The sequence below is a fragment of the Elgaria multicarinata genome, chromosome 3 (genome assembly GCF_023053635.1).
Source record: "Elgaria multicarinata webbii isolate HBS135686 ecotype San Diego chromosome 3, rElgMul1.1.pri, whole genome shotgun sequence".
Taxonomy (NCBI): domain Eukaryota; kingdom Metazoa; phylum Chordata; class Lepidosauria; order Squamata; family Anguidae; genus Elgaria; species Elgaria multicarinata.
In genome coordinates, this window is record NC_086173.1 from 9765139 (window position 1) to 9787653 (window position 22515).

Sequence of the window (22515 nt, forward strand, 5' to 3'; positions counted from 1 at the left end):
CAAAAAGGATCCCGGAAGAATGCCCAGAAATTGTTAAACTCGCTATGTTACTACATGCTCAGCTTACTTTCCTAAAAAGGAAAGGCTAGACCAGTGCCTTTAGTTAAAAGAATATAACATCCAGGATCGCTGTAATTAACTTAAAACACAAGAAGCCCAAATCAAATTACAGGAGGGAGGTGGGGGTTTTGTGCTTTTTAAGAGTCTGCACTTCATCCAATTTACTTATGAGACTGGCAGTGTTCCAGAATTCAGTTTTAAAGGCAGAATTGTCTTGGGATAAAATCAAATCTACTAATCAAGCTTCCTCTTATGGAGAGGTTTGTGTTATCTTTAATCCCATCCTGTCCCAGTACACAGTCCTGCCTCCTTTTAGGAATACAGACGCCTTAATTGGAAAGTAGGAGGCGGCAGCTCACTATGGCAAAGGAATTCAAAGTTTTGGAGCAGCTAATGTATAACCGTAGGCACAGAAGTGACTTGAAGCAGGTCATTGAGATCTATATAATTGGAAGCTGGTAAAAAGAAAATTACCAACCATTCACAAACTGTCTGTACACAAAACAAGTCACAGTGAAAAGCAGGCATGCTGCAAAATGGTGCGTGCAGATCAAATAGATGACTCAAGCAAATGAGCTTGAGATGACTCAAGTGAGTGAGCCAAGCTGCACTTTGTAGAAGTAAGCCTACACAAAGAGCCAGCTCTGCCCTTTAAGAGGGTCCAGGAGCAGTAAGAAGATCACAATGCCCTCTCTCTCATTCAGTTCCGTTTCCAAACTTCAGCTCTCTTGGGAACTCTGTTCCAGTGGGGATCACCAGATGCCTTTGGAAAAGCAGTTTCAAAGATGGTATGTGGGACCCTGCAGTCTCCAAGGACCTGATCAGGTGAGGTTCTAGGCACAGTAACCAATATTTTGTACTTGTCACTTTCCATGTCTCCAAGAAGGATATTTTTTCCTGGCTGATGAAACGCTCTCTCAGTGGTTACAGTTTTCTCCTTTCTCAGGAGAAGCCTTCCTTAGAGGGATTAACAAATAAAAAGACGCCTCTCCATTGTGTTCTTGAAAGAGCAACATGGCTGCAAAGCAGTGAGTAAATGAGACTGAACAATGGCTGGAGAAATGAGCTTTGTTCACCTGGCAGCTCCAGGGAAACTGCATATCCTTGAGATGAAAGAGCTTTAATTTATGCAGCTAGAGGAATTCAACTGCTTCCCTCTAGTAAGTAATTTAAAAATAGCAATAATGCTAATCCCCCCACAGGTAAAAAACAAACAAACCCACAGGTAATTTCTGTTGATGTGATCTCAGACAAACATTCAGAACTTTTTCTCCAGTAGCGTGGAAAGGGAGCTAAAGGCATGCCACAGCCCAGGCTGTATCGGACCTTCTAATTTAGGATGCAAAGGAATTTTGTAGTATCAGGACTTCCATTTGCTGCCAGGAGCAGCTGAAGGAATATACTTCCTCCTGTTTATCCTCACACTCCCCTAATACTGATTATATAAATATCCAACACCTAGAAAAATATGTCTGAAAGAATTAAAGAGCAAGAATGGGATACATGAACGCCCAGAGGAATTCTGAAGGGAAAGGAACACTTAAAGATACGTGAGCATGTAACAAAATCCCCAAGGGGTGGGGAATCTGTGACCCTCCAGCTGTTGTTGGACTCCAATTTCCATCAGCCCCAGTCAGCATGGCCAATGATCAGGGGTGATGGGAGTTGCAGTTGAACCACATCTGGAGGACACAAGTTCCCCATCCCTACTTTAAGGCTATCAGAGGATGACCTGCTTAGAGCTCCCTCCATTTTAAAATGGAGCTGCAGCATCAATCAAATGTTTTACTTCATGCTGATTTTAACCATCTTAAAAAGACATTCCCAATTTATCAGGTATTTCTGCCAATTTCCCCTAACCTCCTCCTTTGGGTCCAATAGCATTTTGTATTTTTGAGTTCAAAGCTGCTCACAGTAGCTTCCTTCACCACTTATCCTTCCCTCAGGTTCCTGTTTCTCCGTCCAAGGCACTCTTCCTTCAGCCGCCTAACCCCACAGAGCTCCTGGTACTTCTTGCCAGTCCTCAATATGCCCCATAAAGCTTATCCCTGTCCCTAGGACCTGTGTTTTAATCTCAGCAATTAGAATGTTATTTTATTTATTTATTTTATTTAAGGATTGTTATGCCGCCATTCAGCCAAAAAAGGCTCTCACGTGGCTTACGAAAGTATTTCTTGACAGTCCCTGCCCACAGGCTTACAATCTAAAAGACATGACACAAAAGGAAAGGGGATTGGGAGGGAGGAGGAGGAGGGGGGAAAGGAAAGGAAATTCAGGCACTACAATCTTAGTTGCAAAGTTCAGCAGTTACAGTTGACAGCAGGAGGGAGGGGGCTCTCAGCTGGAGCTGGACCCAGGCACGGTGGAGAGGTGCCTGGCTGCTGCTTCTTCCCTCACTGGTGGCCTCTGCAGAGACAGTTGACAGCAGGAGGGAGGGGGCTCTCAGCTGAAGCTGGACCCAGGCACGGTGGAGAGGTGCCTGGCTGCTGCTTCCTCCCTCACTGGTGGCCTCTGCAGTGACAGTTGACAGCAGGAGGGAGGGGTCTCTCAGCTGGAGCTGGACCCAGGCACGGTGGAGAGGTGCCTGGCTGCTGCTTCCTCCCTCACTGGTGGCCTCTCCAGAGACAGAATGTTAGTAGACATGCCATGTCACGTCAGGCCACCCACCCTTCCAATTAGTATGAGAGGCTGCACGACACAATACAAAGTGTTTGGATTAGGGCACCATGGGAAAAAAAATGGTGTTCCTTTCCAGCTTGTGAAGAGCAGAGGAGAATATCTTGTGAAAAATATCCTTCATAGATTGTCAAAACAAATCTCCCTTTTAGATGAGTCTAAAGCACATTTCCTCAAAGAAACAAGCATCATAACTTTGTTCCATAAGGACTCCACCATAAGAACAGAAGAAGTGCCCTGATGCTGGATCAGAGCAAGGGTCCATCTAGTTCAGCAGTTCACACAGGGGCCAACCAGCCATCGGCCAGGGATGAACAAGCAGGACATGGTGCGACAGCACCCTCCCACCCATGTTCCCCAGCAACTGGTGCACACAGGCTTACTGCCTCAAATACTTGAGATAGCACACAACCATCAGGGCTAGTAGCCATTGATAGCCTTTGCCTCCAGGAAGTTATCCAACCCCCTTTTAAAGCCATCCAAATTGGTGGCCATCACTACACTACACTACTAATTGGAACACCAATTTCCTACTTTGGGCCAGCCGGCTCTGAGGATTTCGGAAACACGCTGCGTTGTGAGGAGCATTCCTCTGAAGCATAGAGGGACTCATTCATATTTGATCATTCAAGAGAGGTTGCTTTTAAGAAGCCTGTCGTGCTCAGGAGAATGTCACTGCTTATTCGTCAGCTTGCCGGTATCGTGACTGGGGGCAGCAAAGCGATCTTTACATCATGGATTGATCTAAGACGTCTTCAGAGGATGAGCAAACGTAGGCATCCTGGCCATCACGTCCAAGGGTGGGTCTGGATCAACACCCATTTCAATGGGAGCTAAGTTGAGGTCCATTCCCAATTTTGAGCCAGCTATAAGTTAATCTAATGGCCAAGTCTCATCTGAAAGTGCCACCAAAGGTGGACTTCTCCATCCTCTGTTTCCCCTCCCCCCACACACCTGGAGACTTTAAAAGCAAGTGTGGAGCGGCAGTTTGGGAGGCGCTGCTTCAGGGGGGAGAGATGCTATTCTAACCAAGTTATTTTTTCTTATGTGTCCTCTATTTTACTGCAAACTTGTATTTAGTATATTTTTGAATATTGTTGGGATATTGTTGTTTAGTATTTTGTTAAATATTGCTGTAGTATATTGATGAATCTTTTTGTGTTATTTCTGTTGTGAACTTGTATTTAGTAGATTATTGCATTTAGTAGATTATTGTATTTATTGTATTGTAAACTGCTGATCTACTTTATTTTACAGTATGTATAGCACTTTGGAATAAAGTGGTATATAAAATAATAATAATAATAATAATAATAATAATAATTCCTGTCATTCCCAGCCAGCATAGCATGGTGGCTAGGAATGATGGGATTTAAAGTCCAACACATCTGAAGGGCCACCAAGCTGGAGAAGGCTGACTTAGGCCTTAGCTAGACCTAAGATTTATCCCGGGATCGTCCTGGGGTCATCCCTGTTCATCTAAATGACACACAGGGGATCCTGGGAGCAGGCAGGGAAGACCCCGGGACGATCCCAGGTCAAACCTTAGGTCTAGCTAAGGCCTTAGTGGCCAAGTATCACCTGAACAGACCTTATGAGTCCCAGCAAAATTCCCGGGTACCTACTATTAGCTAGATTCCATGACCTTCCAAATGTGGAGTGAGAAGCTCTAGATTCTTCTTAGCTCATCTTCTCAATGGTCACTTCTGGTGTCGGGGGCTTATTTTCTGATAGCAATATACCACTGACTTGCTGGCCAACTCCCTGCTCCCAGCGTACTTGCCAAATCAACAATCTGCCATGACAACTTCCTAAAAATTCAGACAGGCAAGGAAGCACAGAGCTACACAGGTCAGACAGCGGTCAATTATCTGGCATGCCAGAAAAGCTGACAAATGCAGCCCTGGGACGGAGACTGTCAAGTCTGGTGCAGGCCAGCTGCAACTGTGGGAAATTGACAGGGCAGGAAAATGGGCAGGGAGGCTGCACAGACAATGAGAATGGTTTCTTGCGATGCTTTCTGCTTACCACCACCACGAAACAGGACGGTTTCCTCTTTGGTTGGTTCAGCCAAATATTCCTGATTTTGTCTTAGGACAGTCACCCATGAAGGATTTTCACTGTGTACTTTCTGGAATGCCCCACCTACGTTTATCAACTCATGTGCAGGAACAAATGGAGACAGGGTAGACCATTTTGATGGCAATTACATACTGAGGGGAGACATAGGCACTTTCTACACCTAAGTATTATCCCAGGCAAATGGAGAGATTGTCCCTGCCTGCTCCTGGGATCCCCCGTGTGTCATTTGGATGCACAGGGATGATCCTGGGACGATCCCAGGAAAAAAGGCAGGTGTAGAAACGGCTGTACACACACCTGCCATCAGCCAAAGGAGGGAAGCCAAGGAACCAAAAGATGTAATACTTGCCAGGTCCTGCCAAGGATGGATATACTGGGATCAGAACAACACTAGGGGGCAAATATGAACTGAGTGGAAACAAACAAAGACCATGACACAGCTATGGTGAATATTCTCCAGTTTTGGTTTTCTGGTTGAAACATGGACATTTCAGGGGGTAGCAGAATTCCCTCCCCCCGCCCCCAAATGCTTTGTGTGAATATTCAGTTGCCGTACCTTGACAAGCACCATTGTTTTCCTGTCTGTTGTTTCTCTCCCCCACCCCCCAGATGAATCACATGAGCAATCCCAGCCAACCAATAAGGAATCCATCCGTGAATGGCATGACGTCAAATCATTACAGAACCAATGAAATGTGGCTACGTGAAGACATCCCTGGGGAATTTGAGAATGTCAGCATTGCTTCCTGGATTGATCACATGGGTGATTCCACCTAATCAGGGATTGTGGAGTAAATGGAAAGATGTCGTAATGCTATCTAGCCAATCAGATCTGGCTAGGTGATAACGTCACAAAAGGGCATGAAGGCAACTGGTAGAGACAGCAAACAAGTGCAATGTAGATTTAGGTGCCTATTGTCACAAGACATGTCAACAACAGTGATAAAAGGGGAGGGGTTTCTTTTGGCACGGTCAAAAATGGTTGAGGATAACTGTGAGCAGTTTTGGCCCAGCTGTACTTCTTATGAAAGCCAGTGAGATAAGATGACCCCATTTCCTACATTTTGAGAAAGCAAAGACCTACGGGGAGCACTTGAAAATGAGGACATGGGATAGTACAGCTGCTGAAGAGGAGCACAGCTGGGAGCTTCGTCTTCATCTTTCCAAAATGGGATGTCACACAGAGATGACTCAAACATATCCCAACATATTTTAGCCTGAAGCGATTACTGACAGTAACTAAGGCGGTTTCTACACCTGCCTTTTTTCCAGGGATCGTCCCAGGATCATCGCTGTGCATGCAAGTGACACACAGCGGATCCCAGGAGCAGGCAGAGACGATCCCTCCATTTTCCTAGGATAATCCTTAGGTGTAGAAAGGGTCTTGGCCTTAAGAGATACATTTCAACCTTTTAGAATGGGGGTGGAGGGGAAACTGCACAAAGGCCAGGATAGGGGTGGAGCCATATGGGGAACCCCAGAGGGCCATATTTGGCCCGTGGGCCTGAGGTTCAACATCTCTAACAAAAATGATCATTGATAACGCAAAGCACATTCAGAGGATATGATTGAAAATGGCTCAATCCTTCCCCTTCCCGTCATTTTCTGCTTTCCCAGCTTGGAGGCAGGGGGCAGGGGTGGGGGCAAGGGATTCTGAGCCGACAAAAGTCAGGAAGGAAAAGGGTAAAGCAATGCCTTTCCCCACCACCACCCTTTCCCACTCTTGAGCGCAGTCTCCTAGTAAGGCGGCTTTGCATTTAAAAACCAGGCCTTTGGGAGAAAGGGGTTGTGCAACTGTGCGTCATCATGTGCAATTTGAGCCTTTAAGTCTATTGCTGGAATTGGAGGATGCAAAGCCAGAAAAGAATTAAAACAAAACACTTGAGCCATTTGTTGCCATTAGCATCTCAGCCTATCATCTTGTTCTAGGCCTCACGAAAAGCAGGGTATGAGAAATCCAAGCCATTGTGCTCCCTAAAGAATATAGCATGGATGAGGAACCATGAACAAAAAATAGCCTAGGATGGGTGAAATTCCATAAACGAAACCTGCCCTATATACTACAGCTGGGGGCTTGGCTCAGTGCCCCTATGTTTTCTACTGTACTCTGAATCTCAACCCATATGGTGCTAGCCAGAGCCTGCTCCAGGCTTGTTAAGACCCTTGGCGTTGTGACCTCTGTGGACGCCCCCTGCGCTTGACGGTCTCCACCCAAGTAGGTTTACCTGGCAGAGTTGCGGTTCAAATGTCCCCAAATGCCCCGCAGTGATGCTACATCAGACACCCCAGAGCATTGTGGGGAATTTAAAATGGTGGCACCAGTGTTGCAGTAGAGCCAGGTCAGAAAATTTCCAAAACCTCCACCACCACTATCATCACCTTTGCTGTTAAGGACACTTAGGGGCCCCCTTGTGATGTGAAAGAGCTGCAGTGTGTGCTTTCTCTGTGCCACTCCAGTCACATCAGAACCCACATCAGTGGAGTCCACAGTGTGGTTCCATCCCACAACAGGGTCCATCCCACAGGACACGTGGGCTCCACCCACAAGGATTCCGCTGCAACTGGAGCATTAGAGGAAGGACAGCAGCAGCCACCAAGCCACTGGCTACAGCAGGGGTAGGGGACCCTACCAGATGATGATAGACTACAACTCCCATCACCTCTGACCACTGGCTATGCTGAGTGGGGTTGATGGCTGTTAGAGTCTAATAACATCTGGTGGTGGTTCCCCACCCCCGGAACTAAAATAACGTTGGAAAGGGCCTTCTGTAGCATCAATAGTTCACTGGCATCTAGCTCCCAGAAAAAGATGCAGAAAGAACAGACCAGTAGCAACAGCTTTGGGCGGGGGGGGGGGGGGGGGGGGTTGGAAAAGAACTTTTGCAATATGAGATGCTCTCTTCAGTGTGCATGACAGACAGAGGTTCGCATAGGCTGGGGAAGCCTTCCCCAATTTGGTGCCCTCCAGATGTTCTGGATGTCAAATCCCATCAGCCCCAGCAAGCATGACCAATGGCCAGAAATAGTGTGAGTTACCATCCAAAGCTTCTAGAGGGTATCATTTTGGGGAAAGCTGGACTAGGGTACCATCAATAGGATGGTTCAATAGCACATGACAGAGAAACTCTTTATGTTCTATTGTATACCATGACCCAAAGGCCTCCCCAGGAATGACAGAATGGCAGAAATGGCAGAAAACTAGAGGAAGACTCCAATTTATGCATCAAGCCATGTTCCTGGTCTCACCTGGAGATGACTGGTCACTGCTCAGGACCAAGGTAGCGGGAGTCGGGCGACGTCTTCGGATCTATAGAAAAAGAGGGAGGCGGCAAGAGTTAGCCACTCATAATCAGATTCATTGGAACACTTGAACATGGTCTGAAGGCACCTGAGGCAGCCACCTTGCTGAAGCTAAGCAGGTCTGGGTCTGGTCAGTGCTTGGAGGGGAGACCACCTGAGAACCACATGAAGCCTCCCTGAGCCGCAATGGAAGACAGGTGGGATATAAATGTAATTAATGTAATTAATGAGACACAATAAATGTAATTAATGAGACACAACCTGTCACTGAATGGACCACAACTACAAAGCCACCTTTTCCATTAGAGATTGAATACATTAGTTCAGTAGTTTTGCTCCCCATGCTTTATCCTCACCACAACCCTGTGAGGTAGGTTGGACTGACAGCTTCATGATTTGAACCTGGGTCTCCCTAATCTAGCCTTCCCCACGTCGACGCTCTCCAGATGTGTTCAAGTACAACTCCCATCACCCCATCAAGTACAACTCCCATCACCCCCAGGCGATGGCCAATGGCCATTCTGGCTTGGTGTGTGTGATGGGAGTTGTATTCCAACAGATCTGGTGGATATTAGATTGGGGAAGGCTATTGCGACCAGGTTGCCAATGGTGTACAACTATCCAGGTAGAGCCACCACCACCGCCATCACGGAAAATGACATACAGTCACCTGAAGCTACTGCCAGTGATGGAGATGGGACTTCATTGGAAATGCAACTTCATCTTCAAAGGCTGCCAAGACATATAAGTAGCTCTGGAACCATTTTCCAAAGTCCCAACCTACCATTTTGAGTTTTCACTCTCGAAGTCTTTATCAAGGCAGAGGAAAGCAGCCACAGATCAGAGAGCAGAATCCAGACCTGGAAGCAAAAGCTGACGGCTTATAGTTTGGGGTCTGACAGAGGGAAGGGGCTCCAAAGTGAAGGAGGATCCTCCTTCTTCGGATTATGGGTATTCAGTTTTACTGTGGTTCCCCCACCCCATACACCTTCATTTCCTAACATTGCTTTCAAGCTTGACTCCTGACTCCTTGATTGCTTTGGCTGTCACAAACTGGACATTCTCTTCCAGGCCTGACTCAAATGCTCATTTGGCCTCTGAAAACCCTAGACAGATTGGATCCTTCATTTATTTTCAGAAGATACACCTCTAAAATCCTTTACCAGCCCTTCTCCAACCAGCTGGTCATCCCTGTCCATTGACCATGCTGCCTAGGGCTGAAGGGAGTTGTAGTACCAACTATCTGGAGGGCCCCACATTGGGGAAAGCTGCCTTGTACAGCTTAGGGCCAGAGTAACTCTGTCTCCCTCATGAAACTGCCCACACACTGAAACCATCTAGTGAGCACCTTCTCTGAGCTCCCTCACTGGCCTTCTCTCTGGTGGCACCTCAATTGTGAAACACCCACACTAGTTCTGCATGCTTGGTGCCAACCCCAATGTCCTTCAGGCATTAGGTGAAAACATCTCTTTTCACTCTGGCATTTTAAAATCAGTAGTTGTGATTCAATGCTACCCACTGAGATTTAAATATATGTTTTTTAGTCCAATTTTGGAGTGTTTTCTCATCCGTGGTAGGTTTTAGTTTTGGGTTGTTTCTAGCTTCTGTAAATCATTTCCATTTGTAGTTGGGTGCATATATTATCCACTAAAGCCACCTTTAACTAAAATCTGGAGAAACATGGTATACCTTTGTTTAAAATAAATAAATATCTCCGGAACACTACTTGCTATATGAGTGCACCAGGAATGGCCCTGGTCAAAATTGTCCGCCGCAATTCAAAACTGGCTTCCAATTCACTCCAGAATCCAATATAAACTTCTCCTGCTGACCTTCAAAGCTCTTCACGGTCTAGCTCCTGCCTATCTCTCCTCTCTCATCTCACACTATCGCCCCGCTCGTGCTCTCCGCTCCTCTGATGCCATGCTTCTCGCCTGCCCAAGGACCTCCACTTCCCTTACTCGGCTCCGTCCTTTTTCGTCTGCTGCCCCTTACGCCTGGAACGCTCTTCCAGAACACTTGAGAACTACAAACTCAATCACAGCTTTTAAAACTCAGCTAAAAACTTTTCTTTTCCCTATAGCCTTCAAATATTGAGTTTGTTCTGACTGTATACTGTTAGCTTCACCCTACCCGGTGCCTGTTTACACTTCCCTGTGCCTGTTTGCATTCTCCTTCCCTCTTTATTGTTTACTACAACTTATTAGATTGTAAGCCTATGCGGCAGGGTCTTGCTATTTACTGTGTAATCTGTACAGCACCATGTACATTGATGGTGCTATATAAATAAATAAATAAATAAATAAATATTAATAATAATAATAATAATAATAATAATAATAATAATAATAATAGAAAACCTTTCCCCCAATTGTACATCCTGGCCGACCTTTCTCAGATTTTAATACCTAGACAGAGATTTTGCGATGATTTAAAAAATGTTTTTGTATGCATTGTTACAGAGATATTATTGAAACGCTTGAAATGTGCTGTTGCACTGAAATACTCATTATTTTATGTATTGTTGGTACTGTTTGTTTACCTTGCATATCATGAGCCATCTTGGGAACAATTTCCTTTGTGGAAAGGCACACAACGTATAAATTAAAGTCTAAGCTTATCTAATCTAATTTGCAAACAGACATTCAAGGAGGCCTATTTAGGAAGGATTTTATGAGGGAGGCAGCACTCACATCACTAACTCTGGTGAGGACTTCTGGAGGGTTTGGAGCACGATCTTTATGGCCTTTGCAAGCACACCAATGCTTCTACAAGGCCTAGCGCAGCCAAAAGCAGCCAAGGTATTTGTGCTAGAGGTGGGGGAGAAATTTGTTCAATTCGCATTTTAATGTGAATTTACTTAATTTTACACTTTTGAAGCAATACGCAAACCAAAACTCAGTGGCTCAGTTCAGACAGCCCGTTCCTCAATGGTGATCTTAGAACTCCATGGTTGAGATTTTACACCACAACTGAGAAACGTGTTGTCTGGCGGGAAAACTCCACGCAAGAGTGGAGGTTTTCTTGGAAAACACTCCACGCAGAATATCCACGCTATGCAGAGGAGAGTTCCTGCACAACCGTTGTGTTGCATGTTGTGTTGCGGGCTCCATGGAGTTTTCCGTTGTGTTGCATTTTCCCACTGGCTACAGAGTTCCCTCGCAAGAGCGTCAAAAAGAGCGAGTCTCGCTCTAGGAGAGCTGCTGGGATTGTTTCCCCCCCCCCCAGCAATGACTGATGGGATACCATTGGGAGGACTGAGGGAGGAGAGAGGGTGGAGGAACTGTCAATCAAACATCTCCATGGAGTTAGAACATGTTGTGTGGGAAGTACCCCTAAAAACTCGACCGTTGAGTGGAATTTTCATACCGCGTTGACTAACATGTTATCTGAACTGAGCCAGTATCTTTAGAAATGTGTACGTCTCCAAATTTTGTAATGGGAGTTCTCCAATAAAAAGAACTGCATACAAATGCATATATAAGGGGAAGCAAGGGTATAAAATGCATTGTATTAGGAAAATCGCTTGCAAAAAAATGTGTGTATCAGGCAAACCCATGGATTAGGAGAAATGTGCACAAAAATGCTTAAGAATTTTCATCTGGGGTTTAAAGAAATATATATCTCAACAGTCGAGTCAAACTGAACCTGAGATGGGAAAAATGAGAAATGCGGAGAAACAGAAGTGGAAATATTTGTCCATCCCTAATTTGCACTTTGTTTTCTCTGCTGCCTCCAAGCACCTATCTGGGCAGGAAATGGGAAAGATCCATATCACAACAGTAGGGGTATCTGATGCCCAAGTGAGAAGTAGTGCTCTTTGCATTTTAAAAGTGTCCTATTAAGATCATCCTGAGCCCTCCCCAAACCGAGAGCTGCAACTTGTCAGAAACCACGTAGGGCTCATCTACACTAAGCAGGATATTCCACTATGAAAGTGGTATGAAAGCAGCATATAAAAGGCAGGAGCCACACTACTGCTTTATAGCGGTATTGAAGTGCACTGACAACTGTTGGGGCCCATTGTCACAGACTTTATACTGCTTTCATACCACTTTCATAGTGTTATATCCTGCTTGGTGTAGATGTGTCATGTAGGTGACCATATGCAAAGGAGGACAGGGCTCCTGTATCTTTAACAGTTGTATTGAAAAGGGAATTTCAGCAGGTGTCATTTGTATATGTGGAAAACCTGGTGAAATTGCCTCTTCATCACAACAGCTAAAGCTGCAGGCGCCCTGCCCTCTTTTAAATCTGGGCACTCTAGTATAGCTCCTGCAGCTTTAACTGTTGTGATGAAGAGGAAATTTCACCAGGTTCTCCATATATACAAATGACACCTGCTGAAATTCCCTTGACTATACAACTGCAGGAGCCCTGCCCTCTTTTAAATCTGGTCACTCTAGTATAGCTCCTGCACCTTTAACTGTGGTGATGAAGAGGGAATTTCACCAGGTTCTCCATATATACAAATGACACCTGCTGAAATTCCCTTTTCTATGCAACTGCAGGTGCCCTGCCCTCTTTTAAATCTGGTCACTCTAGTATAGCTCCTGCAGCTTTAACTGTTGTGATGAAGAGGAAATTTCACCAGGTTCTCCATATATACAAATGACCCCTGCTGAAATTCCCTTGACTATACAACTGTTAAAGATACAGGAGCCCTGTTCTCCTTTTCATATGGTCACCCTAGTGCCATGGGCCCCAACAGTTGTCAGTGCACTTCAGTACCACTATAAAGCAGTTGTGTGGCTCCTGCATTTTATATACCGCTTCCATACCACTTTCATAGTGGAATATCCTGCTTGGTGTAGATGAGCCCCTAGTCTCCCTTCAGAGAGCAACAAAGCTTGGTTTCCCCAAAGAGAAGGAATGGCCATTATTCCAATTTGTAGTATAGCTGTACCCTGAAAAATGAGGCCCAGTCTCAGCATGTTCCCTGACTGGCACTCGAGGACTGTGTTATCCCCAACCTTAAGGATACCTCCCTGCCTGGCCCTTAAAATCTGAAGACAGCAGCCCATCCCCGACTCAGCATTAAGCTGACGGTGGCAAAACCAGATCAAGCTTTCCTCCTCTCCCTGTCTGTCTCTCCTGCTCCCTGTCGCCTGTGGAAAATAGCTGGTAAATGCCGAGGAAAATGGCAACCAACATACCAGCCGCTTATCACCGCCAGAATCGCTGTAGCTTTCCCATTAAGAGAGCTTCTGCAGTCGTCAGGAGGTGCGAATTACACAATTCCCTTTAGGGACAGCCCACGCCATACATACATACATGTGTGTGTGTGTGTGTGTGTGTGTGTAGCAGAGCTAGACAGCCTCCCTCAATCCTGTCTCTGCCATTTGATGGCATTTAATTCTGGCTGCTGTAGATTCTGTCTAAACAGCAAGCTAATAGTACAGCCTGTTTTAGAGGGGTCCCCAGTCCCCCACTCTACTAACCCCCCCAAAAAAAACTGTTAAATGCCCATAGCTGCCAGAAAGAGACATTTATTCATTCTTCTTATTATTATTTGCTACATTTTTAATAAACAAATTTCCAAAATCATTTAATAAAACAATACACCATAAATAATAAATACTTTAAATAAATAATAAACAAGTTCAAATAATAAATAATTTAAATAATATATAGCTATTAATAAGTAATACATAATTTATTAATTATTATATTTATTAATACATAATTTATTAATTATTGTATTTATTAAATTTCTTAGGGAGCAATCCCATCGAGTATTGTGTCATGCTCTGTCGACTGTTTCACATGGCTACAGAGTTGCAAGGCAAGAGTGGCAGAAACTCTTGCCCAGCGGGGTTCTATAGGCATGTGTCAGCCATCCCAGGAAGTGCATGAGCAGGCCTATCCAGTGGAATTTTAAGATGTTTTTAAAATGTTTTTAAGGATGTTTTTAACAATGTATATTATGTTTTAATTGAGTATTATGTATTTTATCGTTTATTGTTGTTCCCCGCCTCGATCAAAATGGAGAGGCGAGAAATAATAATAATAATAATAATAATAATAATAATAATAATAATAATAATGGGAAGCCGCCAATTGGCTTCCAGGGACTTGCACATGCCATCCCTGGGTGGGGCGCTATGATTGGTGGCGCCCCACACGTTCCCAAGGATGTACACATCTCTTCGTGCCCCTGCCTCGAGATCTCCTTTCATCCCCTTAAGCCGATATCCAAATGGATCACAGGGGTGCGGGGCGGGTGAAGGATGTCTCCTGCAGCTGGACAGGTAACATCAAACAGCAGGAGATATTGGGGTGGGGCCTGCTGGAGATGCTTGGTGCCCCTCTCTCATTCACCAGAAACTGGTGGCGAATGGGGACAGGGGATGCTAGGATCCCCTGCCGTTCTCAAGCTTCAGAATGGCAGGAGATCCTAGAGTTCCCCGTTCCTGTCCCCATTCACCACTACTTCTGGTGAATGAGGGCAGGGCAGAGGGGGATGCTCTCCTGAAAGCTGCAGGAGGCGCGTTCTTCTCCGGCCCACCCTTGTTCACCATTTGTGGATATGGGGCATAAGACGATGTTCTCATGAAAGGCTGTCAGAAAAGCATTCTTCTCTGCCAGGCCCCATATCCACAAATGACAAATGAGTGGGGGTGGGCTCCTCCTGACAGCGTGTCAGGAGAGCATCCTCCTCCACCTTGTCCTTGTTCACCATAAAGTGGTGTCAGATGGGGAGGGGACATTAGGCTCTCCTGACACTCTTAAGCTTGAGAGCGGCAGGAGATCCTAGCATGGCCCCATTCGCCACCACTTTCCCATGGAAGAAGACGCAGGAGAGCCACTGGAGAAGGGGCGAGTGGCGGCGAAAGCAGCTTGGCGGCAGCTCTCCTCCATCTTCCTCCACCCCCTCTGCCCTCCCCACTGAATGGCGGCGCTGGTTCCCACTTTCCATATCGGGATGCTGTGGAGAAAGATGCAGGAGAGCTTCCCGCTCTCGCCTGTGTCTTTCTCCACGGCATCCTGATATGGAAAGTGGGAACCAGCGCCGCCATTCAGTGGGGAGGGCGGAGAGGGGGTGGGGGAGAGCAGTGGTCAACCATATGTTAATAGTCAACTCTATGGTTGACTATTACCATGTCACGTTAGGGGTACCCCCAAATAGTCATCTGTGGAGTTGACTATTAACACATGGTTGACTATTGTGTCATCCAAACATGGCCTTTGATAGCCTCCTCCTCCTCCTCCAGGAATTTATCCAACCCCTTTTTGAAGCCATCCAAATTGGTGGCCATCACCACATCTTGTGGTAGCCAATTCCATAGTTTAACTATGCGCTGTGTGAAGAAGTCCTTCCTTTTATCTGTCCTGAATCTCCCACCAGTCAGCTTCATGGGATGACCCCTTTGGGTTCTAGTATTATGACTGAGGGACAAGTTTGCATTGTCCCTATGAAGCCTCCAGAATGCTGTCAGACAATTTTCACACAAGTTTTCCCAAAATAAGATTCAACTGTCTCTTGCTGGAACCCCAGTTCATGCGACCCAAATGTCAGCTGTAAGGGGCACCTATAAGCTGGTTAATCAGAACACAAAAACAGCTGAAGGAGCGGGGCAGAGAGTTCACGTCTCCTGATTGTAAGAACTGGTGTAGTAATGCGGGCTCAAGTGAGGAAGTCTCCAGTTATTTCGGTGGGCGAGTCGAGGTAAGCTAATTTCTCATAGCTTCAGTCTTTCATCTGAAATACAAACTTCAGAGTACTGGCCTATCTTACAGGGTTGCTGGAAGGACTACAACAATACAACCTATGCCGTAGGTGGTCAGACTTCAGACTTGCAGGATCTACTTATCATTTTACTAGAACCTTGAAATCCATCAACTAGAGCCTGGGGCAAAAGACATACACTTAGAAGTAAAGGGCAGGGTGCCTCTGAGCACATTCTGAGCCTAGGATTTTGTTTTTTGTACCAGAACTGAACAAAGCTCACAGTCCCTCCAACACCCAACACACACAAAAATGCAATCCCACTTACTTCATTTTGGCAGTCTATTTTAGGGGAGAAGGAAATCATTTTTGTTGTTTCCATTGTTCAACAAATGGGAGTTGGAAATGTTTGTCGATCTGCTTCAAATCACACAGAGATCTAGCAACAGATTACAATCTACCTCCTTCCCACTCTTTCCTGGTGTAGGTCCTGCCCTTTAAATATGCTTAAGCACTCTGTGACTGCTAAGCATCATCATCATCATTATTGTTGTTGTTGTTATTGTTGTTATTGTCTCTTTCTTGCTCATGGTGGTTTTTCTAGATGGACGTGACAGGCATTGCCAAGTCATGCTGTCTTTTACAGATTCAGGAATTTCCTGACAAATGAGCATGTTTTAATTATGACTGCTTTCTGGATGGTGGTGTGGATGTATTTCGGTAGGCCCAGTTTCTGAAGGTTTTCTAGTTGTTTGATGTGATGCCGGTGACTGATGTGACTAATGGAATAATAGCGACCTTTTCCTGTCACCATAGTTCTTTGACTTCCATGGCCAGTGGTGTATATTTTTCTCTCTTTTCCTCTTCCTTTTCAACAACTTTTTTGTCGTTCGGTATTGCTATGTCGATGAGGTATGTGTTTTTTTTTCTTTTTTGTCTGTGACTGTTATGTCTGGTTGGTTGCAAGATATTGTTTTGTCAGTATGAATTGTTCTGTCCCAGTATATTTTATGATCTGCATTTTCCAAGATTGTTTCGAGTGAGTATGTATAGTATGGTATAGGTTGTTTGATAAGGTTGAATTTGATGGCCAGTTGTTGGTGAATTATTTTTGCAGCTGTATTGTGTTGTTGTTGTTGTTGTTAGCTTGGATCCGAAGGAGCATGAATAGAACGAACTTGTGTAGGTGACTACCACCTCCGCCTCCTGACCTCTGCATGTCCGCCCCACCTCAATCTCCTCAGAGAGTGAGATCAGTGAGGAATAAGGTATGAGAGGCTGAATCAGTAAAAACCTGGTGGACTGCCAAAAAATTGGGCAGAGGCACTTATTGCATGAGCTGTGCTTCACTCATTCTACTTAGAATCCAGGACAGTTTCTACAGTAAGTGTGTTGAACCCCTTTTGGCCTGATGGTTGAATTCAATATTGGGAGAAGTTCTCAGGGGCTGCATTCCAGTGGAAGGCAAGACTAAAGGCAAAACAGGGCAGGACCAAAATACCAGCATATTTAGCTTAAAGCTCTTACTACCAGGAATGACGTCTTAGGAGAGACAGTTCAACTTTTTAAGAAGGGGGGGGGGAATGTGCAAAAGTTGGGAAGCCATCTAATAATCAGCAGACAGAGGAAAGGAGGCATGGCCCTTTGGGGAAACACCAGGCAGGCTGAATATGTTTGCGTCCCAGTTCAAGAGGGAATGCAGCCCCCAGTTTCAAAGAGAAAAGATAACCACTGAAAGAAAACAAGGATGAATTACAGACAAGTACAGCCCAGCTAGGGGGGATCCATGAAGAAAGACGATCCTCTTTTGCTCTACTTCAACAGCCACACCTTGCAGATTCACGCACATTCATTAGTGCTCTCTTATGCACGCACATGTTCTTCCTGCATGCATGAGTGAGAATGACACCCTCCTCCGATTTGTCCTTTTCTGTGCCTGCGTTCCGACAGCTACGACGACAAAGGAGGGCGCTTATATAACCAGAGCACATTATTTTGGGTTTGGGTTTGTTCAGGCTGCCCAACGATTAGAAAAACTTGAGTCGATTACTGATCAATCAGTAAAACTGTCCACTGATTAAATCAAATGGACACATTTCAAAAGACACCAGTATAGGTGCTTACTTGGGATTGCCTACTTGAGATACTGCAGGAAGTCAAAAGTGATTGATTCAACAAACGCCACCCCACAACGCTAATTAGTGTCACACATCTAGAAAGAGAGGCAAGGACTCCCAAGGCCATCTCAAGGTATTTTGGCACCCTAGGTGAAGCACAGTTTCGGCAGACCCCTCCTCCCCCACTCATTGATTGTCACATGGCAGGTGACAGTCAACTGGATACGTTTGACTGGCCCTAAGACATTCAGGACTTTAAAACATGATAAGTGGCACTTTGGATTGGACCTGGAATCAGACCAGAAGCCAGCGGAGCTGTTGCAAGATGTGGGTATCACATCTTCCTGAGAAGAGACTCCAGTCAAAATGGAGCCATGTTCTGCATAGTGTGGAAGATAAGTGGGGCTTTTTTCTCCCTCTCTCATAATATTACAACCTAATGGGATCATCACATGAAGCCAACTGGTGGGAGCGTCAGGACAAATAAAAGGAAGGGCTTCACACAGCGCATGGTTAAAAGTACGGAGTTCGCTACCACAAGATGGAATGAGGGCCACCAATTTCGATGGTTTTAAAATCATGGAGGAAAAGGCTATCAATGGCTACTAGTCCTGATGGCTCTATGCTACCTCCAGTATGGGAGGCACCATGCCTACATACACCAGTTGTGGGGGAACATGAGCAGGAGGATATTGTTGCCCTCACATCCTTCTTGTGGGTTTCCCAGAGGCAGCTGGTTGGCCACTGTGTGAACAGAATCCTGGACTAGATGGACCGTTGGTCTGGTCCAGCATGTTTTTAATGGAGCCACCTGTCTGGACATTTCAAAAAAGATCACCACACAGAGTGCACTGAAGTAATCCTATCTTGGTGTTTTGTATTAAACCATGGCCAGATCCACATTCCAGACAGGACACGGCTGGCACACTAGCCCACATTGGGGTATAAGAGGGGTTCAGACATGCTGAGTCAACAGAGTATCACTGGGTTGGGAAACTTTACACCAGGGGTATGAATGGGCACATTTGGCAATTCGCGAAATGGTCCATTGAATCATGGCTGCCATGGGAGGCATGGCAAAGGACAAGTAAGCCCTGCCCAAAAGTCTGAGTATAAAGCAGAAGTGGGGGGAGTTCTGGGCCCCAACACACTATGGGCACAATTCTGTTGGGATGCCCATCAGTCTACAAACTTGGAGGCTAACAGGAATTCCATGCAGAGTGGGAGGATTGTGGAGGCAATCTTGGCCTCCATACTCCCCCTGCTCTGCATTTTTGCTATTTCGCCCATGTAGTCAAGGCTTTGTGGAGCAGCAGGGAAGGAGGCTCGGGAGGTTCCGAGGATCCTTCATGAGCTGGCCTCCCCAGTGCCCTCCCCTCTCCATCCACAGAACTACCCCCTTCACCTCTTCTCCATGCCAGCTGTGAGGGCGAGGGGGCAAGGGGAGCTCGGACTCCTTGGGTCCAAGGTTGGAGTACCGTCTCTGACCTTGGATCCAGAAATCCAAACTATCCTATACCCCCCCACCCAAGTTACTATCTAGGGGCCATAGGATTGCTTTCTAAGCAACTCCTTTTAGGCCACAGCTTCCAGCACCAGCAGACAGCTGCCAGCAAGATCTTATTGTAAAAAGAGGGGGTAGGGCACCTGGGCAGGAAGGTGCCCGCAGGCACGATGTTGCCTACCCTGCTTTACACCAACCTGAAAAAGAAAACCCAAAAGGATTGCATCAATCGAGGCAGCCCTTTCCAGCAGGATGCCACACAGAGCTGTAAAGCAGCTGCTGAGGGAGGTAAAACCTGCCCACCCCCTCTCTCTCCTGGCACCAGGCTGCACTTGATACGATCAGAGAGTTAAATACACCAAGGTGCTTAATGTCTATGCTGTGTTGTGTGTGTGTGTGGCAAGGGGAGGCTGGCAGTGGGGAGAGCGGTGTGCAGTTAAGTGCTGCTAAGCATTAAATGATTAATTAATTATACTCTCTCTCTCTTTCTCTCTCTAAAGTGCTTTAGAGATGAAATGCGCTATGTTAGAGCTATTAATAATGCTCCCGCATTCACGGAAGCTAGCGGAACGGGGGCCTGGTACATACGCCAGCAAACGCAGGAGATTATAAATAAATGCAGCCATCCCCGGAGCGTCTAGACTTATGACACGTAATTAGCCCATGTATTTTGTTAAGAGTCAATATTGTAACTTGAAAATGCAGATGATGATCGGTTTTGCTTTAAAAAGCTGGCTCGGGAGTTGCATCATACCAACGGGATGCCTGGGGGCATTCCAGAAGAGGCTGTCCTGAGAACCTTTTCTCTCCATGGTGACCAAAGGAGCCCCTTGATTGGGCTTCAATCTGAGATGGTTTCAGATCACCCCACACTTTTCATTTCTGAGCAGATGACTAAGGCCCGCATGCATTTTGCCAGGGGCGTTGCCCATGCTTTTGTCTAAGCACAAACATAAGGGAGGTTGTGGGCTCCCCCACACGAGAGGCCTTCAAGAGGCACTGGTATGCTTTATGCTGGATTCCTGCATTGAGCAGGGGGTTGGACTCAATAGCCTTATAGGCCCCTTCCAACTCTACTATTCTATGATTCTATGATAAGAACATCAGAAGAGCCCAGATGCTGGATCAGACCTAGGGTCCATCTAGTACAGTATTCTGTTCACACAGTGAACAGATGCCCATGGGAAGCCCACGAGCAGGACATGAGTGCAACAGCACCCTCCCACCCAAGTTTTCCAGCAACTGGTGTACACACATACACTTCCTGTGATACTGGAGGTAGAACACAGCTATCAGGAGGAGTAGCCATTGATCGCCTTTTACTCCAGGAATTTGTCTAACTTAGGGTGACCATATGAAAAGGAGGACAGGGCTACTGTATCTTTAATAGTTGTATTGAAAAGGGAATTTCAGCAGATGTCATTTGTACGTATGGGGAACCTGTGGAAATTTCCTCTTCATCACAACAGTTAAAGCCGCAGGAGCTATACTAGAGTGACCAGATTCAAAAGAGGGCAGGGCACCTGCAGCTTTAACTGTTGTGATGAAGAGGAAATTCCACCAGGTTTCCCATATATACAAATGACACCTGCTGAAATTTCCTTTTCAATACAACTGTTAAAGATACAGGAGCCCTGTCCTCCTTTCCATATGGTCACCCTAGTCTAACTCCCTTTTAAAGTCATCCAAACTGCACTATTTGAAGTGCTGGGAGTCTTGCCTCCCTCTAATCTAGTGCCTTCCAGACGTTTTGGACCGCAACTCCCAGAATTCCTGACCTCTGGCCATGTTGGCCAGGAGCTGATGGTAGTTGAAAGTCCAAAATCCCCTCCCTCCAGCATCTAATTAATTAAACTATCTCATGGCCGCCTTTCAAGCCAGAAGCCCTCCCAAGGCGGCTTACGGCAATGAAATATATAAAAACAGTTAAAACGTTAAAAGTGGTAAAAACCTGAACACAATAAAATGGCAATAACAACAATAATAAAGCCAACAACAACAACAGGAACAGGAACACCAGCTGTCACATCAAGGTAAAATAATATGCTTTCGAGGCCTCCTTAAAAGCCTGCAATGACAAAACGGATAGAAGTAGCCACCCCAAATTTGCCACCTAAGCATAGATCCTTCGTCGGTGACACTCACAGCTCAGAACTGCTTGCCAGCATGTCAGGCTCTATTTTAGAACTTGTCTTGACTTGATGCAAAGTGGTGAAATGAGACAGGGGTCCCTTTGGTACACAGGGAAGGAAAGAGAGCCAAGCACTTCATCCGTTTAGCTGACCCAGATCACACTGCTCTTCCCCACCCCACCCCATCGCCCCACTTCTCCAGTTTTCTTTGCAGGCTGCAGGAAGAAAGTCTGCATGAAAGGAGCCATCAGCCTCTCTCTCTCTCTCTCTCTCTCCCTCCCACACCAATCCTCCCTCCACCCCGCACCCACCCCGCACACCGTTGCAAATTAATTGTAATTGAAGAGGAATCACTGCTTTGGGATGGAGCTGGGTGTGTGTGCAAATGAATGGAAGAATTTATCCTATTTGAAGCAATTCAGTTGAGAAATTAATCGCCTGGCTTGGCTTTCAGTGAGATTGACACGAATCCCTGCAAATTCCGTCTAAATTTGTGTCAGGTCTCCCGGTCCCTCAGGCAAGCACACATTCTGGCAAAGTGACACAGGACACCAAAATAAGTGAGATTCTTCATAACAGGAAATCCTACAGCTTAATGGTTACATACTTCAGATATTATATAGCTGATGGTCAGTATAAGTGCCAAACAATTGCAGAACAGTCAAAAGCTAGGCCATAGCTAGACAGGGCAATATCCCAGGGATCACCTCTGTGCATTCACATGATGCACAGAGGATCCCAGGAGCAGAGAAGGATGATCCCTCCATTGCCCTGGGATTTTGCCCTACCCTTCTAGCCCTGTTTTTCTGAAGTCCCAGGCTGATCCCAAGACCGTGGAACGTGTGGCCAGGCGTTGCGGGTTGTCCTGGCTTCTCGCAAGTAACCGGGAGGAGACGGGAGACGGGCATGGGACACAGAGTTCCTCAGGAGCTCTGTGCCCATTGAGGGTGGGGTGGGGCGAGGTTTTTGTTTTTT

General features: G+C 46.0%; 1 protein-coding gene across 1 annotated transcript in view; it reads right to left on the reverse strand.

Annotated features, from left to right (window-relative positions):
* PPP1R1A (protein phosphatase 1 regulatory inhibitor subunit 1A) overlaps window positions 1-22515 on the reverse strand; it is a 90103-nt gene that overhangs the window by 31056 nt on the left and 36532 nt on the right. Inside the window, exon 2 of the mRNA XM_063119263.1 lies at window positions 8065-8125. Coding sequence (XP_062975333.1) covers window positions 8065-8125 — 61 coding nt within the window. The remainder of the gene's footprint in view (window positions 1-8064; window positions 8126-22515) is intronic.